The sequence below is a fragment of the Sparus aurata genome, unplaced genomic scaffold, assembly GCF_900880675.1.
Source record: "Sparus aurata unplaced genomic scaffold, fSpaAur1.1, whole genome shotgun sequence".
NCBI classification, from domain to species: Eukaryota; Metazoa; Chordata; class Actinopteri; order Spariformes; family Sparidae; genus Sparus; species Sparus aurata.
Window position 1 is genome coordinate 77,799 of NW_022045116.1, and position 18,386 is coordinate 96,184.

Here is an 18,386-nt window from a genome sequence, read left to right on the forward strand (position 1 = left end):
CTTTTTACTCTTCTGTCACTTTACAGGTGAGTTTTGGAACACAACAGGAATTTAAGTGTTGTTGAACCTGCTGCATTAACCACATAAACACAACCTGGATTTCATCACTTTTCTCATGTCTTTGCTCTGACAGAGTCAATGCTCCTCATGTTTTCATCAGATTGACAAAATGGATGTTCATTGAATGATATTGTTTGTATGTGACTGTGAAGGAGCACAGAGTAACACTGTACACTTGATATTTTCCACTGTCTTCACCTCTCAGCCTCATGAACAATGTTAGTCTAATGGCTTCATTTTCTACACTTTTTCCAGGACTAATAGCTGGAGACAGCATCTCTCCTGCAAGAGATGAAGTCAGTGGAACAGAAGGACAATCTGTCACACTCAAATGTCAATATGAGACGAGTGCATCAGGTCTTCATCTTTACTGGTACAGACATGATTCTGACCTTCAGGCTCCTCAGTTTATACTCAGGAAAGGAGCAAAAGGGTACACAGCTGAATATATTCCTGATAATCGATATCAGTCTCAAACAACACCAACATCAACTGCACTGACCATCAGAGAGCTAACCCTGGCAGACACAGCTCTCTACTACTGTGCTCTAGAAACACAGTGATACAAAGTGTAGAAGAGGCTGTACAAAAACCTGAACACAGATATCTGACTACTCTTCAAAGAGGAGGGAAGTGGTATTCAAACCACAGCTTCACATCAGATGGATTCTGCTAATTCCTGTTTTATCACAGTCACTGTGGTTACAGCTGCTAACACAGTGACTCCAAACCAACGATGAATTGTTTTACCTCTCTGGATGATGAGGACACACCTGCTATCATGGACTTATATTGCTAGTCATATATCACATTTAATAATACTCGTTATAAATTTTGATTCATTTCAGTAAAGTTCATGTCATGTGACTCACTGATGCAAAATCAAAATCATATCATTACTATGATAAATCTGCATTTTTGTCACATGACCCTGCAGCAAATCAGAACACATGCTGTTTTCTAAAGACAATATCAATATTACAAATTCAAAATATATGATAAAAATATGGCATGTACATGTTTGTCCATAACCTTCAATTGGGTCAAGTCGACAGGAAGGTATTTAAAATAACATGAATTTTGTTTCACACATTATAATTAGTTACCATCTCACATAATCATGAATTATTATTGACAGCCAAATTTATCCTCGAACCCTCTGTTGATGTTGCATGAAGCACTATACATGGTACCCCGTGAGAGGCAGTGTATAATATATATCTCGGAATGTTACCAATGACAAGATTAAGTTGTACAGTGATTAAATAATGTTGTCTCTACGTTGAGAACATAGAATAAGTCCCTCTTTTCTTTGCAAACCCTGAAAAGATGATCCATCCTCGAAACCATCACAGCTAACTTTCTGTAATTCATTCCAGTAATAAAGGAATCAAACACAGAAAAACTACAACAATGAAAACTTCCCAGCTCCAGCTGTTACAAACTGCTGCCTTCAGTCTGTTAACCAGGAGGAAGAAGAAGAGGTGAAAATACAGATCTAAGAGGAGACGGAGAGATTCAGGGAGGAGCTGAGCTGTTACTGAACTATAGAAGAGAGAGGAACTTCCATATTCAGTAGAGTTCAATACACAAACCAGAAACATTACCTTTATTCAACATGCTGTCACTGGACTATTATGGGCTGTCTCTGATGTTTCTCTCTGTTATAACAGGTATGTTAAATCATGCTTTTATTCTGTCAAGTTAAATTCTCATGTTTTCTGAAGGCACTTCATTTCTTTTGGGGTTTTTTCAATCTACAACATAAAACATATTTCTCTTCCTTTAGGTGTCAGCTGTGAAGAACTCAGTCCAGACAAGAATGAAGAGTCCAGTTTAGAAGACAGCACTGTTACTCTGTCCTACACATACTCCAAACAAGCAACTGCCCAAGAAACTTTCTTCTGGTATCGACAATATCCAGGAAAACCACCAGAGATCCTCATCTTTCACTTGGGCACACAAAATGAGAAAAACAATAGACTGACTGCTGAAGTGAGTGATGATAAAACCAGAATGTATCTGCAGATCTCCTCTGCTGCAGTGACAGACTCTGCTGTGTACTACTGTGCTGTGCAGCCCACAGTGACAGGAAACACCAAAACTCTGTACAAAAACCTTTGGAGCAAAGACAACACAATACTCCACAACATCCACTAGAGGGAGTCACACACTGTTAAACTGCAACAGGATGATACCATGACATCTACCATCTTTGGACTCACAAAGTCACAAACACAAAAGAGTGGAACTGATGAGTTCTATGTGTGAGATCATTGCACAACATGACAGTTTGATCCAGAAGACAAATAGGAGGATAAACTGATCACTGATTACATTAACTGACACATGATGTGTCTGTCTGTATGCTGACTGTGTTCATCAGTAACACATAATTGTTGATCTAATACTTAATAACTTTACTTTCAACATGAACATTTATCAGTGGACTGAAGAACTTCTGTTAAACTATGTGACATTGTGTGATATTGGAGTAGGAGCAGAAACTAGAGCTGAACTAAAGTCAGTATTCAGAGACTCAGTCTGTTTAAACTGAAGAAGAGCTGCTTGATATTCAGCTCTCCCTGCTGACACTCAAAGAAATCATGTTTGTAGAGACTGAACAGAAAAGAGTCTGGAGAGAGAAATTCATGTTTCACAGCTTTCTTTTTAAAGAAGCCTCCATTTTTAAAAGAAGTTGGATCATCTCAGAAGAGATAATCACGTTCTGAATTGAGTTCAGTGCTTACTGACTCAGAGAGCACTAATTCAACATCAAATACATTTGATAGAGAAATTCACTCCACCGTCTTTTCTTTGATGGTCTGTACGATAAACATTGTAACCATTAATGCAAATCTCACAATTCTGTACAAATTCTGTAAGTTCCATTTCAGAAAACACAATATCAGGCTTAGTTGAATTTATCCAGATCTTAAACATCCGAGAGAATAAACACTGGTATGAATAACCTCAAGACCAGATCTAGATTTAAGATCTGCAGGTGTGAGGCATTGCAGGAGTGACAGGACCTGGATTTCTCCCAACATGTTGTGAGAGCAAAAGCAATAATAAAACAACCCGTTTTTGCTTGATGTTACAGCAGACTGGTGGTGAATACACTTCAGGTAAATGATGTCGTAGGAATATCAAAATGTCCCCTCAGCACAATGAGACAATAGCAGTGAAAAGACAATAAAATCCCAAACAATGACAATGGTGAGCTTCATAGTAAAAGAGGGGATCTCTGTTATTCTGCTCAGGAAGGGAGGGTAAGCAGGCATCAAGCAATATCACACAAAGAAAGAGATCCAAAGTTTATCCACTCTGGAAAAAAAAGTCCAGCAGACTCCAAGCAAGCTGACAGAAATCCACCAACATCCAGCAGCACAGGAGATCCAACAGACCAGTTCATCAGCTAGAAACAGGCCCAATAAAACCAGATAATCCAGCATTCAATTCAGTGGCTCACATGCTTCACATGGCTGCTGACTCTCCACAAATCCACCCAGAAAAGTCAGTGGCAAAAGTTAAAATCCACAGGGAAAATCCAAATTCCACTTAAAACATATGAAGACCTCTTGGACACCAGAGGGCCTGCAGGGCTACAACACCATAAAAAACAAAATCCAATAGCCGGAGTGAGTATGTGGTTACAGATCAACATAGAAATAGCAGAATAGTTACAATTCTGGCAGTGTACCACCTATAACATCTGTAGACTGATGCTCTGCCTCTCTTAGGTGCTGTAAACCAGCAGGTGGATTTCAGGTAGACCGAGTCCTCAAACAGGCCAGATTTAGAGTTCAGTGGTAATAAAAATAAAAAACATAAAACTCAGACATCAGACACTGACACACAAACAATGCACTGACCTGGCGGCCATCTTGGATTGGATTGATTGACAGCAGCAGCAACAGAAAACAAAGGGCTTCACCTCAGTTTACATCAAACATGTTGTCAGGATGAGTCGTGCATCATGTGCAGGAGAGTAGACCTCTGAATAATTCTCCTCTTACAGTGTGTTAATCTGTGCACACAGTTTATCAATCACATGACCCATAAGACTGAGGAGGCTCTTTGAATTCAGGAATATTTCACAAACAGTGAGACTTTGTGTTCAGTGTGCAGTTGTTAATGGTCAGACAGTTGTTTCTCTCCAGATTGATCTGAGTGAATTTTCTGCAGATTCCTCCTTCAGTGTGACCTTCTTGGATGATGATGACTCAGCATCACTGTCATTTCTACAGCTTCCATCAGCCTGAATGTAAACAGACCACAGCAAGAGGAGGAGCTACACAACTGAATATGAAAGGCTTCATTTTAGAAGTGAAGAGCTGCTGTGTTCTCTCTGTTCTTCATTCACTACAACTGAAGATAATGCAGCTCTTTTTCATCTGGATGATGATCTTCATGTTTCATGCTGGTAAATCAACTTTAATCAAGTTTTTCTTTGACTAAACTCACTTTGAATACATATAAATGTCACAGTGAAATATATGTTTGTTCTTTCAGGATCCTCTGAGGATTTAGTGAAACCATTTAAAGATGTGATGCTGGCTGTGGAAGGAGACACTGTGACTCTCTCCTGCAACTATTCAGGCTCTGTTAACAGCCTCTACTGGTATCAACAGAAGTCCAGTTCATCTCCACAGTTTCTCATCGCAGAAGGTTTCGATAAAACAGAGAAGTTGTCTTTCACACATGATAGAGACAGAAAGGAGTTTCATCTGCAGATCTCCTCTGCTGCAGTGACAGACTCTGCTGTGTTCCACTGTGCTGTGAGGCCCGCAGTGACAGGAAACACCAAAACTCTGTACAAAAACCTTTGGAGCAAAGACAACACAATACTCCACAACATCCACTAGAGGGAGTCACACACCATGAACCCATTACAGTCTGAGCCAGTGTCACTGGACTGATGACAAATACAACAAAACATCAACCAATAAAGATTCCACACAGAGCTGCTGTGACAACAGACAGAAATGGATTGGTAGAGTTGAAGTGAATAAATAATGTGAAGAGCTGATTGGCCCCGCCCATTTAGCCTCAACTCAACCAATTACATCATTTCTTCCTCATTGTGCTGCAGTGGAAGAACACTGCTCATCTGCTGTCTGGCTTTAATAAATCCAAAGACATGTTGCTTTACTTCTTTTTACTCTTCTGTCACTTTACAGGTGAGTTTTGGAACACAACAGGAATTTAAGTGTTGTTGAACCTGCTGCATTAACCACATATACACAACCTGGATTTCATCACTTTTCTCATGTCTTTGCTCTGACAGAGTCAATGCTCCTCATGTTTTCATCACATTGACAAAATGGATGTTCATTGAATGATATTGTTTGTATGTGACTGTGAAGGAGCACAGAGTAACACTGTACACTTGATATTTTCCACTGTCTTCTCCTCTCAGCCTCATGAACAATGTTAGTCTAATGGCTTCATTTTCTACACTTTTTCCAGGACTAATAGCTGGAGACAGCATCTCTCCTGCAAGAGATGAAGTCAGTGGAACAGAAGGACAATCTGTCAACCTCACATGTCAATATGAGACAAGTGTGAGTGATCCTTGGCTTTACTGGTACAGACATCATTCTGACCTTCAGGCTCCTCAATTTATACTCTGGAAAGGAGCAAAGTCGAACACAGCTCAATATATTCCTAACAGTCGATATGAATCTGAAACAACACCAACATCAACTACACTGACCATCAGAGAGCTAACCCTGGCAGACACAGCTCTCTACTACTGTGCTCTAGAAACACAGTGATACAAAGTGTAGAAGAGGCTGTACAAAAACCTGAACACAGATATCTGACTACTCTTCAAAGAGGAGGGAAGTGGTATTCAAACCACAGCTTCATATCAGATGGATTCTGCTAATTCCTGTTTTATCACAGTCACTGTGGTTACAGCTGTTAACACAGTGACTCCAAACCAACGATGAATTGTTTTACCTCTCTGGATGATGAGGACACACCTGCTGTCATTGACTTCTACTGCTAGTCATATATCACATTAATTAATACTAATGATACATTTGCATTCCTTTCAGTAGAGTTCATGTCATGTGACCCACTGATGCAAAATCAAATCCAAAGTATTTTATTACTTGCTTCAATGGCTGACCCCGAGCCTGTTCACTGTTTCAAGATGCCTCTCCACTGCATTGACGTAATTAGTGGCATTGTCTGTTCCCTTTTTAATGCCATAAATGTCCAAGATCTCTTGAATGCATTCGCCTACATGCTCTGCAGTGTGGCGTTCACTAAGCTCTTTTGTCTCAAGTACAAAGTTGTGCATTTCCCAGTCACTTGAATTCCAGTGGGCCGTTGCTGTAACATAGAATGCTGTTGCTACGGAGGTCCACCCATCCGTTATAACAGCCACATCTTGGTCTTTGAGTAACTCCTTTATATTGTCTGATGTACTGTCATGTCTATGATTCTACTGGTGATTTTTCCACGGCTCGGAATACGGTACCTCGGTTCCAATTCTTCACAAAACTCTCTGAAGCCCGTGTCATCAACGATACTGATATGCCTCATGTCCTTGCATATGAATGAAGCTAGTTTTGCCGTGCATGCCTCTTGTCGTGCTGCAGACATAGAGCTTGTGGCGGGCGGTCAAAAATATTAATTGAGACGTGGCTGTTTAGTTGGAGTTCCACACATGGCATGCACTTTTGGGTACACAGTTTCAAGATGTGCCCTCATGTTGCTTGTGGTCGAATGATAAGCTAACCGTCGCTTATGCACCTTGCATAACACTTTATCTCGATGTTCTGCATTTTTGCCTTCTACTGGCCAAAATCCGAAGTATTTCCAAACGGGCCTTTTGAGGTTGCAAGGAGTCCAAACCACTCTCTCTGCTGCCGAGTTGGGCTCTGAACTTTCTGCCATTTGGATTTCTCTCTGCCATCTGCGTCACACTGTGCATGTGCGACTCCTGTAACTTGTCCCTGACCTGTCATGCAGTACGCCCACTTGAAAAGAACCAGTGTTTTCTTTCCACAGTCGAATCATAATTTTCACAATCGAATCTCTGTTCTGTTTAATATTCAAATATATAATATATTCGTATTTTGAATATTCGTTGACAGCCCTAATACATGGCACATGAAATAATTGAGCAACAAAATCAGACTGATTGATGAACAATAATGATCAACCATGAGACTTTAGAAGAGACAGTCTGACAGATGGAAACAATCTTTCTGGTTGGAGCTGAAAATCAACTGTGTAGGTGATTTATGTTTGTACAGGACTCTCATGATTTGACTGGTCCTCACATGGGACACAATAATGTGAACAGTATTGTTTGAGACAAGTTTCCAATCAGTCATTAATATGGTTGTCATGTGGAAGTGAAGGGGAGCACATTGTCAGATTAAAGACTGAGCCGAGTCAGGACCTTCACATGTGCTGTCAGGTGTAAATCAGTGTTACCTCATCAGCTGCTTCTTACCAGATGGAAATGATGGAAGTTAGTGAATAACAGCAGCACAGCAGTGACAAACACACTATCTGTCAGAGCTGTGAGAGGAAGGAGGGAGGGATTAAGGGAGGAGAGAAACTGAGACTCAAGTTCAGAAAAGACAAACTCTCACAGTGGAGTTTCATACAAAAACAGATTGTCTTGATCTTTAAGATGCTGTCAGTGAACTTCAGTCTGTCTGTCACTTTGTTTCTGCTCACAATAACAGGTAGGTGACATAATTCACTTTACAAGAGTTTCAGCGATGAGACATTTACATTGGGAAGTTACAGAGTTATTTCTTCCTTTAGGTGTCGGCTGTGAAGAACTCAGTCCGGACAAGAATGAAGAGTCCAGTTTAGAAGACAGCACTGTTACTCTGTCCTACACATACTCCAAACAAGCTGATAGCAATGATCATTTCTTCTGGTATCAACAATATCCAGGAAAACCACCAGAGTTTCTGCTCTACATCTCAGGGCTGAATGTTACAAGACCTGCAGAGTCTCTGAAATCAGACACAAAGTTCTCAACTAAACTGTCTGAAGAAAAACGTGGTGTGATTCTGCAGATCTCCTCTGCTGCAGTGACAGACTCTGTTGTGTACTACTGTGCTGTGAGGCCCACAGTGACAGGAAACACCAAAACTCTGTACAAAAACACAAGCTGAAACACTGACAAGCTGCTGGAAGCCTTTTTTCTTCCACACTGTTGTACTGAACTTTTTACCTCCACTAGAGGGCGACATCATCAAGTAGGCGGTGCTCTACTTCTGCACTGTGTTCAACCATTCCGTCAATAATAACTGCTGCTGTGAAGAGAACAACTCTCACACTGAATGTTGAACATCAGCTAGTTTCTCCTGTTCATTTAAACCTTGTTGTAGAGATGGAACATTGGCTGTGGATTATTCTTGCTGCTCTGTTCTTTGGTGAGACACAAAACACAACAAGTGGACTTTTAAGACTTTTATAACATTTCAGTGAGCTGTTAGTGATTTTAATTCTCATGATACAGAAAACCAGATCAGATAATTTTTGTTGGCATTTCGTACATAACTCATAAATATCAACATGAAAGCAGTCAGTAAAAATCACAATTATTCTACATGTCTGTGTGTGTGACTCTCTGGCTCTGTAACTCTTTAAACCGACTGATTGTTCTCCTTTAATCAATCATCTTTATTTATTCATCTCTTCCTCTGCATGTTCTCTTCTTCCTCAGAGTGTAAAGGAGCAGACAGAGTGATCCAGCCAACAGGAGATGTCATTGCTGCTGAAGGAGACATAGTTACACTTGACTGCACATTTGAGACCAGTGACACATTTCCCTATTTGTTCTGGTACAAACAAGAAGTGAATGACTTCCCAAAGTACATTCTGAAATGTTCCTCACAAACAGTAGAGCATGCTGCTGACTTTGAGAAAGACAGATTTAATGCTACAATCATCAACAACTCAGTTCCTCTGGAGATCCAGAAGCTTCAGCTGTCTGACTCTGCTGTGTACTACTGTGTTCTGCAGCCCACAGTGACAGGAAACACCAAAACTCTGTACAAAAACCTTTGGAGCAAAGACAACACAATACTCCACAACATCAACTAGAGGGAGTCACACACTGTTAAACTTCAGCTGGATGTTACTATGATGTCCACAATGTTTGAATTCACAAATCACAAACACAAAAGAGTGAAACTAATGAGTTCTATGTGTGAGATCATTGCACTACATGAACGTTTGGTTCAGAAAACCAATAGGAGGATACAATGATCACTCATTACTTAACAGGTCCCATGTTATACTGTTTTTCATCAATTTCACACAGCTGTCAGAGGTCCAACAACACTGAATACGAAATTTATTGCCCCAAACCCATCCATGGTCCTGAATTCCAGCTGTCTAAAAGTCACTCGACTGAGAGCAGACGGTTTCTGTGCCTGCACCTTTAAATGTTAATGAGCTCCATCTGTTAATGCCTGCCTTGCCTGCTACAGCTCCTCTCAGAGAGAGGATGCTGCTTATGCTAGCGGTAGCATATGCGCTAATGTTTACGGTGGATGTATTGCCATGGCTCGCCGAGGTACTGTTGTTCCAACCAGATCAGTTTATTCGATGTCGAGTAGTATTTTAATTTGAAGTTCGAGATTGTGACTTAATTTTGATCGATTTCGATTTAATCGAAATCGATCGAAATTAAGTCACAATCTCGAACTTCAAATTAAAATATGCAATCGTCGATGCTGCCACGCCGCCATGTCGCGTCCGGTCGGCTTGCTGAGCGGAAAAAAACACACCCGTGTTGAAGTGCTGCGATTCAACGTCATTGTCTAACTTAACTACCAGCTAAGCCAGTAGCTATTAGCTACAGCCAACCAAACAATAGCATGGTGTTACACCATTCCTGTTCGGCTCCCGGACCGTGGTCTGGAAGCACAGGGAGATGATTTCCTCCAGGGCCGAAGTTTGTGTTTACCTTCGGGATGAACCCCTTCACGTGTTAAGCTGGTTGGGAAATGATACCAGGGAGCTTTGCTGTATCTAACCGTCGCCTTTATTCACAGCCAAACTGCAGCCTATACTGTACACTGTATTGCTGTCGCTACTACTGCTACTGCTTTCGCTTCTCTTTCCTCTCTCATTCATTCACTGACCGCATGTACACACGCTCCCTCACTCTCACTCGCCCACTCACACCTTACGCACCTTACGCACACACCTGATGCACCGCCCTGTTCCTGAAAGGGCCACTCTTACAACAATGGCAGCTGCAGATGCAGGAGACCTATCGACAGAACTTGAGCTTCCTCCTCTTTCACTGAAGTCGCCTGTGTGGAAGTATTTTGGATTTCCAGTGAGTTATGTTGACAACATTTGGCAGGTTATTTTGTTTATGTTTTCAATTGACTGAAGATATGTTATTGTTACATTATGTTGTTAATAAATGTTTTGAACTTGACAATGTGGTGTGGTACATTGCCAGCAAAGGTCAAAAATATATTGCATAAAAGTCTAGTCTAGAAATTGCATAGCAACCTGTGCTTTGAAAAAAATAAATGTAAAAATCGAGAATCGAATCGAATGGAGGATTTGGAGAATCATGACACCCCTAATGTTGAGTGCAGCATCAGTGTCATTTCAGAGTTGAGGGTAGATGGAGAGAAATGTTATTACTCATCTTTAATAATCATCCCTGATAATCATTAATTATTAGTGACTGCCAAATGTAACCCGAAACTCCCTATTAATGTGCCCTCCCTAGTAAATATAGCTCTAGCTGTTACAAACTGCTGCCTTCAGTCTGTTAACCAGGAGGAAGAAGAAGAGGTGAAAATACAGATCTAAGAGGAGACGGAGAGATTCAGGGAGGAGCTGAGCTGTTACTGAACTATAGAAGAGAGAGGAACTTCCATATTCAGCAGAGTTCAATACACAAACCAGAAACATTACATTTATTCAACATGCTGTCACTGGACTATAATGGGCTGTCTCTGATGTTTCTCTCCATTATTACGGGTATGTTACATTATGCTTTTATTGTTACTTAAGTTAAATTCTAATGTTTTCTGAAAGCAGTTCATATCTTTCGAGTGTATTTTTTCCAAAATATAAAACAGATTTCTCTTCCTTTAGGTGTCAGCTGTGAAGAACTCAGTCCAGTCAAGAATGAAGAGTCCAGTTTAGAAGACAGCACTGTTACTCTGTCCTACAAATACTCCAAACAAGCCACTGGTAGTGATGAGTTCTACTGGTATCGACAATATCCCGGAAAACCACCAGAGTTCCTCATCTCTCATTCTGGAACAGCACAATTCTTATCTGATACAGTCTCTAGACTGTCTTTCAATGTGAGTGAGGGTAAAACCAGAATGCATCTGCAGATCTCCTCTGCCGCAGTGACAGACTCTGCTGTGTACTACTGTGCTGTGAGGCCCACAGTGACAGGAAACACCAAAACTCTGTACAAAAACCTTTGGAGCAAAGACAACACAATACTCCACAACATCCACTAGAGGGAGTCACACACTGTTAAACTGCAGCTGATGTGTTTCTCTGTATGTTGACTGTGTTCATCAGTAACAATTCATTGTCGATCAAAAATTTTATGACTTTACTTCAAACATGAACAAAGACATTCATTAGTGGACAGAAGACACTTAAAGAAATCCTGTTTGTAGAGACTGAACAGAAAAGACTCCAGGGAGAGAAATTTATTTTTCACAGCCAGGATTGATTAATTCCAGCATATGTTTCACGTGTTTGACTCATCCACAGCAGATAAACCCTGATTTGTATCCAACATGAGTGAAACATTATTTATACGATTCCTGCAGCATCAGTGTCATTTCAGAGTTGTATGGAAGTAGAATCATGTCATTAATCAAGAGCATAGATTTTCAGTTTGAGAGCATGATTTCATTCCTTTTCAGTGACACAGCTCCTTCGCGTGCTCAGATTTTTTTCTCTTCATGCTCACATTTTGTGTTTGCATTTAAATCTCTTCTGCTTTCTTTCAAAATGTCTGCTTGAACTCAAAAATCACATGCCTGTGCTCACATTTCTCCTTCTTGCACACAAAAATTTCGCTTGTATTCAAATCTTCCCTCACTTCATGAAGAACTTCGCTTCATGTTGCGTTTTGCATCATGGGAAAAAGCAACATGACAAGAAGTTCTTAACTGCTGTACTATCATCACAATCATGATCACCTTCCAGTATTTATACTATATAACATATATCCCGCTGCCTGGGTAGCTGGCTAATATGGCAAAAGTAGAGCAGCTATTGTTCTACTTTATGTTGATGAAGCTATTGTAATGAAAAGCATGGGCGCTCGTGTATTGACTAACTTATATTATATCCCAAAAATCATTATAAAATTAAGTGAACCACCACATTTAACAGCCTGGAGGATGAAAGTAGGTAAACCCGGTAGAAAGAGTGCCCGCCCATATGCAACGCTCCTTGAAGTACAGCGAATGAACCCGCAAAGAAGCAGGGATAATCTGATTGGTCAACAGTAGCCGGCCTTCTATTGGTTGACAGTATGGATACACAAGAAAAATCCGTGAGCAGAGGAGAGACCCGAGAGCAGAACTTGACCTGTGAGCAGGTGTGTGTTCTGAGCGCGTGCACTTAGATCTCAGCGCGCAGAGGGCACATTCAAATGCAAGCAAAATTTTTGTGTGCAAGAAGGAGAAATGTGGATACAGGCATTTGATTTTTGAGTTCAAGCAGACATTTTGAAAGAAAGCAGAAGACATTTAAATGCAAGCACAAAATGTGAGCATGAGGAGAAAAAATCTGAGCACGCGAAGGAGCTGTGTCACTGAAAAGGAATGAAATCATGCTCTCCAACTGAAAATCTATGCTCTTGATTAATAACATGATTTTATTTCCATAGAGTTAAAGGTAGAGTAAGATTCAAGATGTTTAATTGTCATATACATATAGTTTACACCAGGCAATGCAATTCTTAATTTGCGAGTTCACCGACACTCAAAATATTAAAAAACACAAAACTATAAAATATACTTTATTTTAGAAAATGTATAAGTGACAGGCATATTTGCATGTGCAAAGTTCGCATTCAGCAGAGGCACTGAAAGAAATAGAGATATATAGAATATATACATTGGATATTGAATATGTACACGGTGCAAATATAGTTCACAGTATTGAGAAGAGTGCAAACAGTATTGATTATGGTGTAAGTATACAGAGTTGTTATGAGACAGAGTCATTCAGCAACCCGATGGCCTGTGGATAAAAACTGTTTTTAAGTCTGGTTGTTCTGGCTTTCACGCTCCTGTAGCGTCTGCCAGATGGTAGCAGTGTGAACAGTGTGTGCTGGGGGTGTGTAGTGTCCTTGGTGATGTTGTGTGCCCTCTTTGTGACCCCGATTTTGTAAGTGTCCTGAAGTGATGGGAAGGCTGCTCCACAGATGTATTGTGCAGTTTTAATCACATGTTGGAGAGCCTTCCTTTCCTGTACTGTGCAGTTTCCATGCCACACTGTGATGGAGTTGGTCAGGATGCTCTCCACTGTCAGCTGTAGAAATTGCTGAGGAGTTTGGTGGACAGACCAAATTTCCTCAGCTTTCTTAAGTACAGCCGCTGCTGAGACTTCCTGGCAAGTGTTACAGAGAGAAGAGAAAATACAGATCTAAGAGAAGATGGAAATAAATCATATTATTTTTTTTGATAATCATCCCTGATAATCATTGATTATTATTGACAGCTAATTTTAACCCCAAACTCTCAATTGATATTGTACACACACTACACATGGTGCCCCGAGTGAGGCAGCATACAACATATCTCTCTATAAAAGCAAAGAATCTCTCTCTGCTTGCCTATGTGTGTGTGTGTGTGTGTGTGTATCTGTGCCTCAAATATATCTGCGGATCAGGATCAGAGTGACCTGAGACTTTTAACATGACTGCTGCGTGGTTCAAGGGTGTGCGATGTCGGATTTGTTTGGATTGCAATGATACCGTTAACAAATTATTTCATAAATGCTTTACAAATTCCGCAAGCATTGTCCACTGGAGCCACCATAGTCAGGTTTGCACCAGAGCCCATCACTGCACAACGTAGCCATGTACGCACCAGAGCTCAAGCCCCACGACATACATTAAGAAACAAACTGATTTATACCTGCAGCAGATTAACGAGACTAAACGAGTCGGACCGAGTCTGTTCGGATCTGAGGAGATCCAGAGACGGGCGGACAACAAAGTGGAATCGGAATCTGTGGATGTAGTTGTGTAGCTAGCTACTAACCGTTAGCCCACCCACATGGCCCATCTACCGAGTCGATGGACCGGACGCACTGGCACGTCCAAAACCGGACTCAGGGTAAATAATGTCCGCCACGCTTTTTCGCGAACATTGCCGTCACGTTTGTTTTGTGTAGATTTAATGCTACAATCATCAACAAGTCTGTTCCTCTGAAGATCCAGAAGCTTCAGCTGTCTGACTCTGCTGTGTACTACTGTGCTCTGCAGCCAATAGTGACAGGAAACACCAAAACTCTGTACAAAAACCTTTGGAGCAAAAACAACACAATACTCCACAACATCCACTAGAGGGAGTCACACACTGTTAAACTGCAGAAGGATGAGATGATACAGTCTGGGATCATGATGAGATATACAGCTTTAGAATTTAAACTGCTGACAATTTATTCACTCTGAACATTAACTCACATTTCACCAAGGTTACCATGGCAGCACTGAAAACACTGATGACGTTGAAATCAGATCTCAAAGGTTTTGACAAGAATCAATTATAAAGCATCATAGATTAATCTAAAATGTTGTTTGTAGAACACGATAAACAAGAGAGGATATGTAATCCATTGATTAAACCATCAAAATGTCGATGAAAGAATTTAGTTTCTTGGTATATTCCTGTGTTCTGTCTGCTACAATCATCATGAAGAACATTTGAGCTGAACACGTGAAATGTAAATGAGATGTAAATGTAAAGAGTTCCTCAACAGATGATACAGATGAAGGACCAATGATGTGAAGGCCCAGATCCATCAGAGTATCAATGTTCTTCCTCTCTCTCCTCCCCTCTCACTGCAGACATGAAACACTGGCTGAGAAACATCCTGATTCTGACTCTCTGGCTAGGTAACTCTTTAAACCTACTGATTGTTCTCCTTTAATCAATCATCTTTATTGATTCATCTCTTCCTCTGCATGTTCTCTTCTTCCTCAGAGTGTAAAGGAGCAGACAGAGTGATCCAGCCAACAGGAGATGCCATTGCTGCTGAAGAAGACACAGTTACACTTGGCTGCACATTTGAGACCAGTGGAACAGGTCCAACATTATTCTGGTACAAACAGGAAGTAAACAACTTCCCAAAGTACATGCTGAAATGTTTCTCAAAAACAGTAGAAAATGCTGATGACTTTGAGAAAGACAGATTCAATGCTGCAATCATCAACAACTCAGTTCCTCTGAAGATCCAGAAGCTTCAGCTGTCTGACTCTGCTGTGTACTACTGTGCTCTGCAGCCCACAGTGACAGGAAACACCAAAACTCTGTACAAAAACCTTTGGAGCAAAGACAACACGATACTCCACAACATCCACTAGAGGGAGTCACACACCATGAACCCATTACAGTCTGAGCCAGTGTCACTGGACTGATGACAAATACAACAAAACATCAACCATAAAGATTCCACACAGAGCTGCTGTGACAACAGACAGAAATGGATTGGTTGAGTTGAAGTGAAAAAATAATGTGAAGAGCTGATTGGCCCCGCCCATTTAGCCTCAACTCAACCAATGACATCATTCCTTCCTCATTGTGCTGCAGTGGAAGAACACTGCTCATCTGCTGTCTGTCTGGCTTTAATAAATCCAAAGACATGTTGCTTTACTTCTTTTTACTCTTCTGTCACTTTACAGGTGAGTTTTGGAACACAACAGGAATTTAAGTGTTGTTGAACCTGCTGCATTTACCACATATACACAACCTGGATTTCATCCCTTTTCTCATGTCTTTGCTCTGACAGAGTCAATGCTCCTCATGTTTTCATCAGATTGACAAAATGGATGTTCATTGAATGATATTGTTTGTATGTGACTGTGAAGGAGCACAGAGTAACACTGTACACTTGATATTTTCCACTGTCTTCTCCTCTCAGCCTCATGAACAATGTTAGTCAAATGGCTTCATTTTCTACACTTTTTCCAGGACTAATAGCTGGAGACAGCATCTCTCCTGTAAAAGATGAAGTCAGTGGAACAGAAGGACAATCTGTCACACTCAAATGTCAGTATGAGACAACTGATGATGATGTTCTCCTTCACTGGTACAGACATCATTCTGACCTTCAGGCTCCTCAGTTTATACTCTGGAAAGGAGCAAAGGGGGATACAGATGAATATATTCCTAACAATCGATATCAGTCTGAAACAACACCAACATCAGCTACACTGACCATCAGAGAGCTAACCCTGGCAGACACAGCTCTCTACTACTGTGCTCTAGAAACACAGTGATACAAAGTGTAGAAGAGGCTGTACAAAAACCTGAACACAGATATCTGACTACTCTTCAAAGAGGAGGGAAGTGGTATTCAAACCACAGCTTCATATCAGATGGATTCTGCTAATTCCTGTTTTATCACAGTCACTGTGGTTACAGCTGTTAACACAGTGACTCCAAACCAATGATGAATTGTTTCACCTCTCTGGATGATGAGGACACACCTGCTGTCATTGACTTGTACTGCTAGTCATATATCACATCAATTGTTTAATTATAAATTTGCATTATTTTCAGCAGAGTTCATGTCGTGTGCCCCACTGATGCAAAATCAAACCAAATTATATGATTACTATGACAAATTAGCATTTTTTGTCATGTGACCTGGAAATAAATGATAAAACATGCTGAGTCAAAGACAATATTAACATAATAAATAATACATTTTAAAAGAAAATATGACATGAAAATTTTCATCCATGATAATAATAAGATCAAGCCAGCAGGATGGTACTGAAAAGAACATGATCTTTGTTTCAGTCGGACAGTAATTTATTGACGAACCCTGAGTGAAACCTCTGTGTTTCAGAGGTCAGCTAACGTCCTCTGACTGCCAACACCGGGACAAACTGACGCCGCAGAATCCAGAGACAATGTCTGTCCAACATCCAACCTAAAACTAACTTCACTGTGGGTGGAATATATAAGATACAGTCTATAAATTAAAGTCTTTGTAACATACATGGTACATGAAATAATTGACAAACAAAATCAGACTGATTGATGAACAATAATGATCAACCGTGAGACTTTAGAAGAGACAGTCTGACAGATGGAAACAATCTTTCTGGTTGGTGCTGAAAATCAACTGTGTAGGTGATTTATGTTTGTACAGGACTCTCATGATTTGACTGGTCCTCACATGGGACACAATAATGTGAACAGTATTGTTTGAGACAAGTTTCCAATCAGTCATTAATATGGTTGTCATGTGGAAGTGAAGGGGAGCACATTGTCAGATTAAAGACTGAGCCGAGTCAGGACCTTCACATGTGCTGTCAGGTGTAAATCAGTGTTACCTCATCAGCTGCTTCTTACCAGATGGAAATGATGGAAGTTAGTGAATAACAGCAGCACAGCAGTGACAAACACACTATCTGTCAGAGCTGTGAGAGGAAGGAGGGAGGGATTAAGGGAGGAGAGAAACTGAGACTCAAGTTCAGAAAAGACAAACTCTCACAGTGGAGTTTCATACAAAAACAGATTGCATTGATCTTTAAGATGCTGTCAGTGAACTTCAGTCTGTCTGTCACTTTGTTTCTGCTCACAATAACAGGTAGGTGACATAATTCACTTCACAAGAGCCTCAGTGATGAAATATTTACATCAGGAAGTTACAGAGTTATTTCTTCCTTTAGGTGTCAGCTGTGAAGAACTCAGTCCAGTCAAGAATGAAGAGTCCAGTTTAGAAGACAGCACTGTTACTCTGTCCTACACATACTCCAAACAAGCTGATAGCAGTGATCATTTCTTCTGGTATCGACAATATCCAGGAAAACCACCAGATTTTCTGTTCTACATCTCAGGGCTGAATGTTACAAGACCTGCAGAGTCTCTAAAATCAGACACAAAGTTCTCGACTAAACTGTCTGAAGAAAAACGTGGTGTGATTCTGCAGATCTCCTCTGCTGCAGTGACAGACTCTGCTGTGTACTACTGTGCTGTGAGGCCCACAGTGACAGGAAACACCAAAATTCTGTACAAAAACACAAGCTGACACACTGACAAGCTGCTGGAAGCCTTTTTTCTTCCACACTGTTGTACTGAACTTTT

At 40.6% G+C, this 18,386-nt stretch overlaps 1 gene segment (V, D, J or C); it reads left to right on the forward strand.

Moving 5' to 3' along the window:
* Positions 1-11,003: 11,003 nt before the first annotated feature.
* Positions 11,004-11,474, forward strand: LOC115577792 (T cell receptor alpha variable 3-like; the record flags this gene model as incomplete). The annotated part of the segment is given in 2 exon segments: positions 11,004-11,058; positions 11,176-11,474. Coding segments are annotated over 2 exon segments (354 nt in total), but the record flags the coding sequence as incomplete, so codon positions are not given.
* Between the last annotated feature and the right edge of the window lie 6,912 nt (positions 11,475-18,386).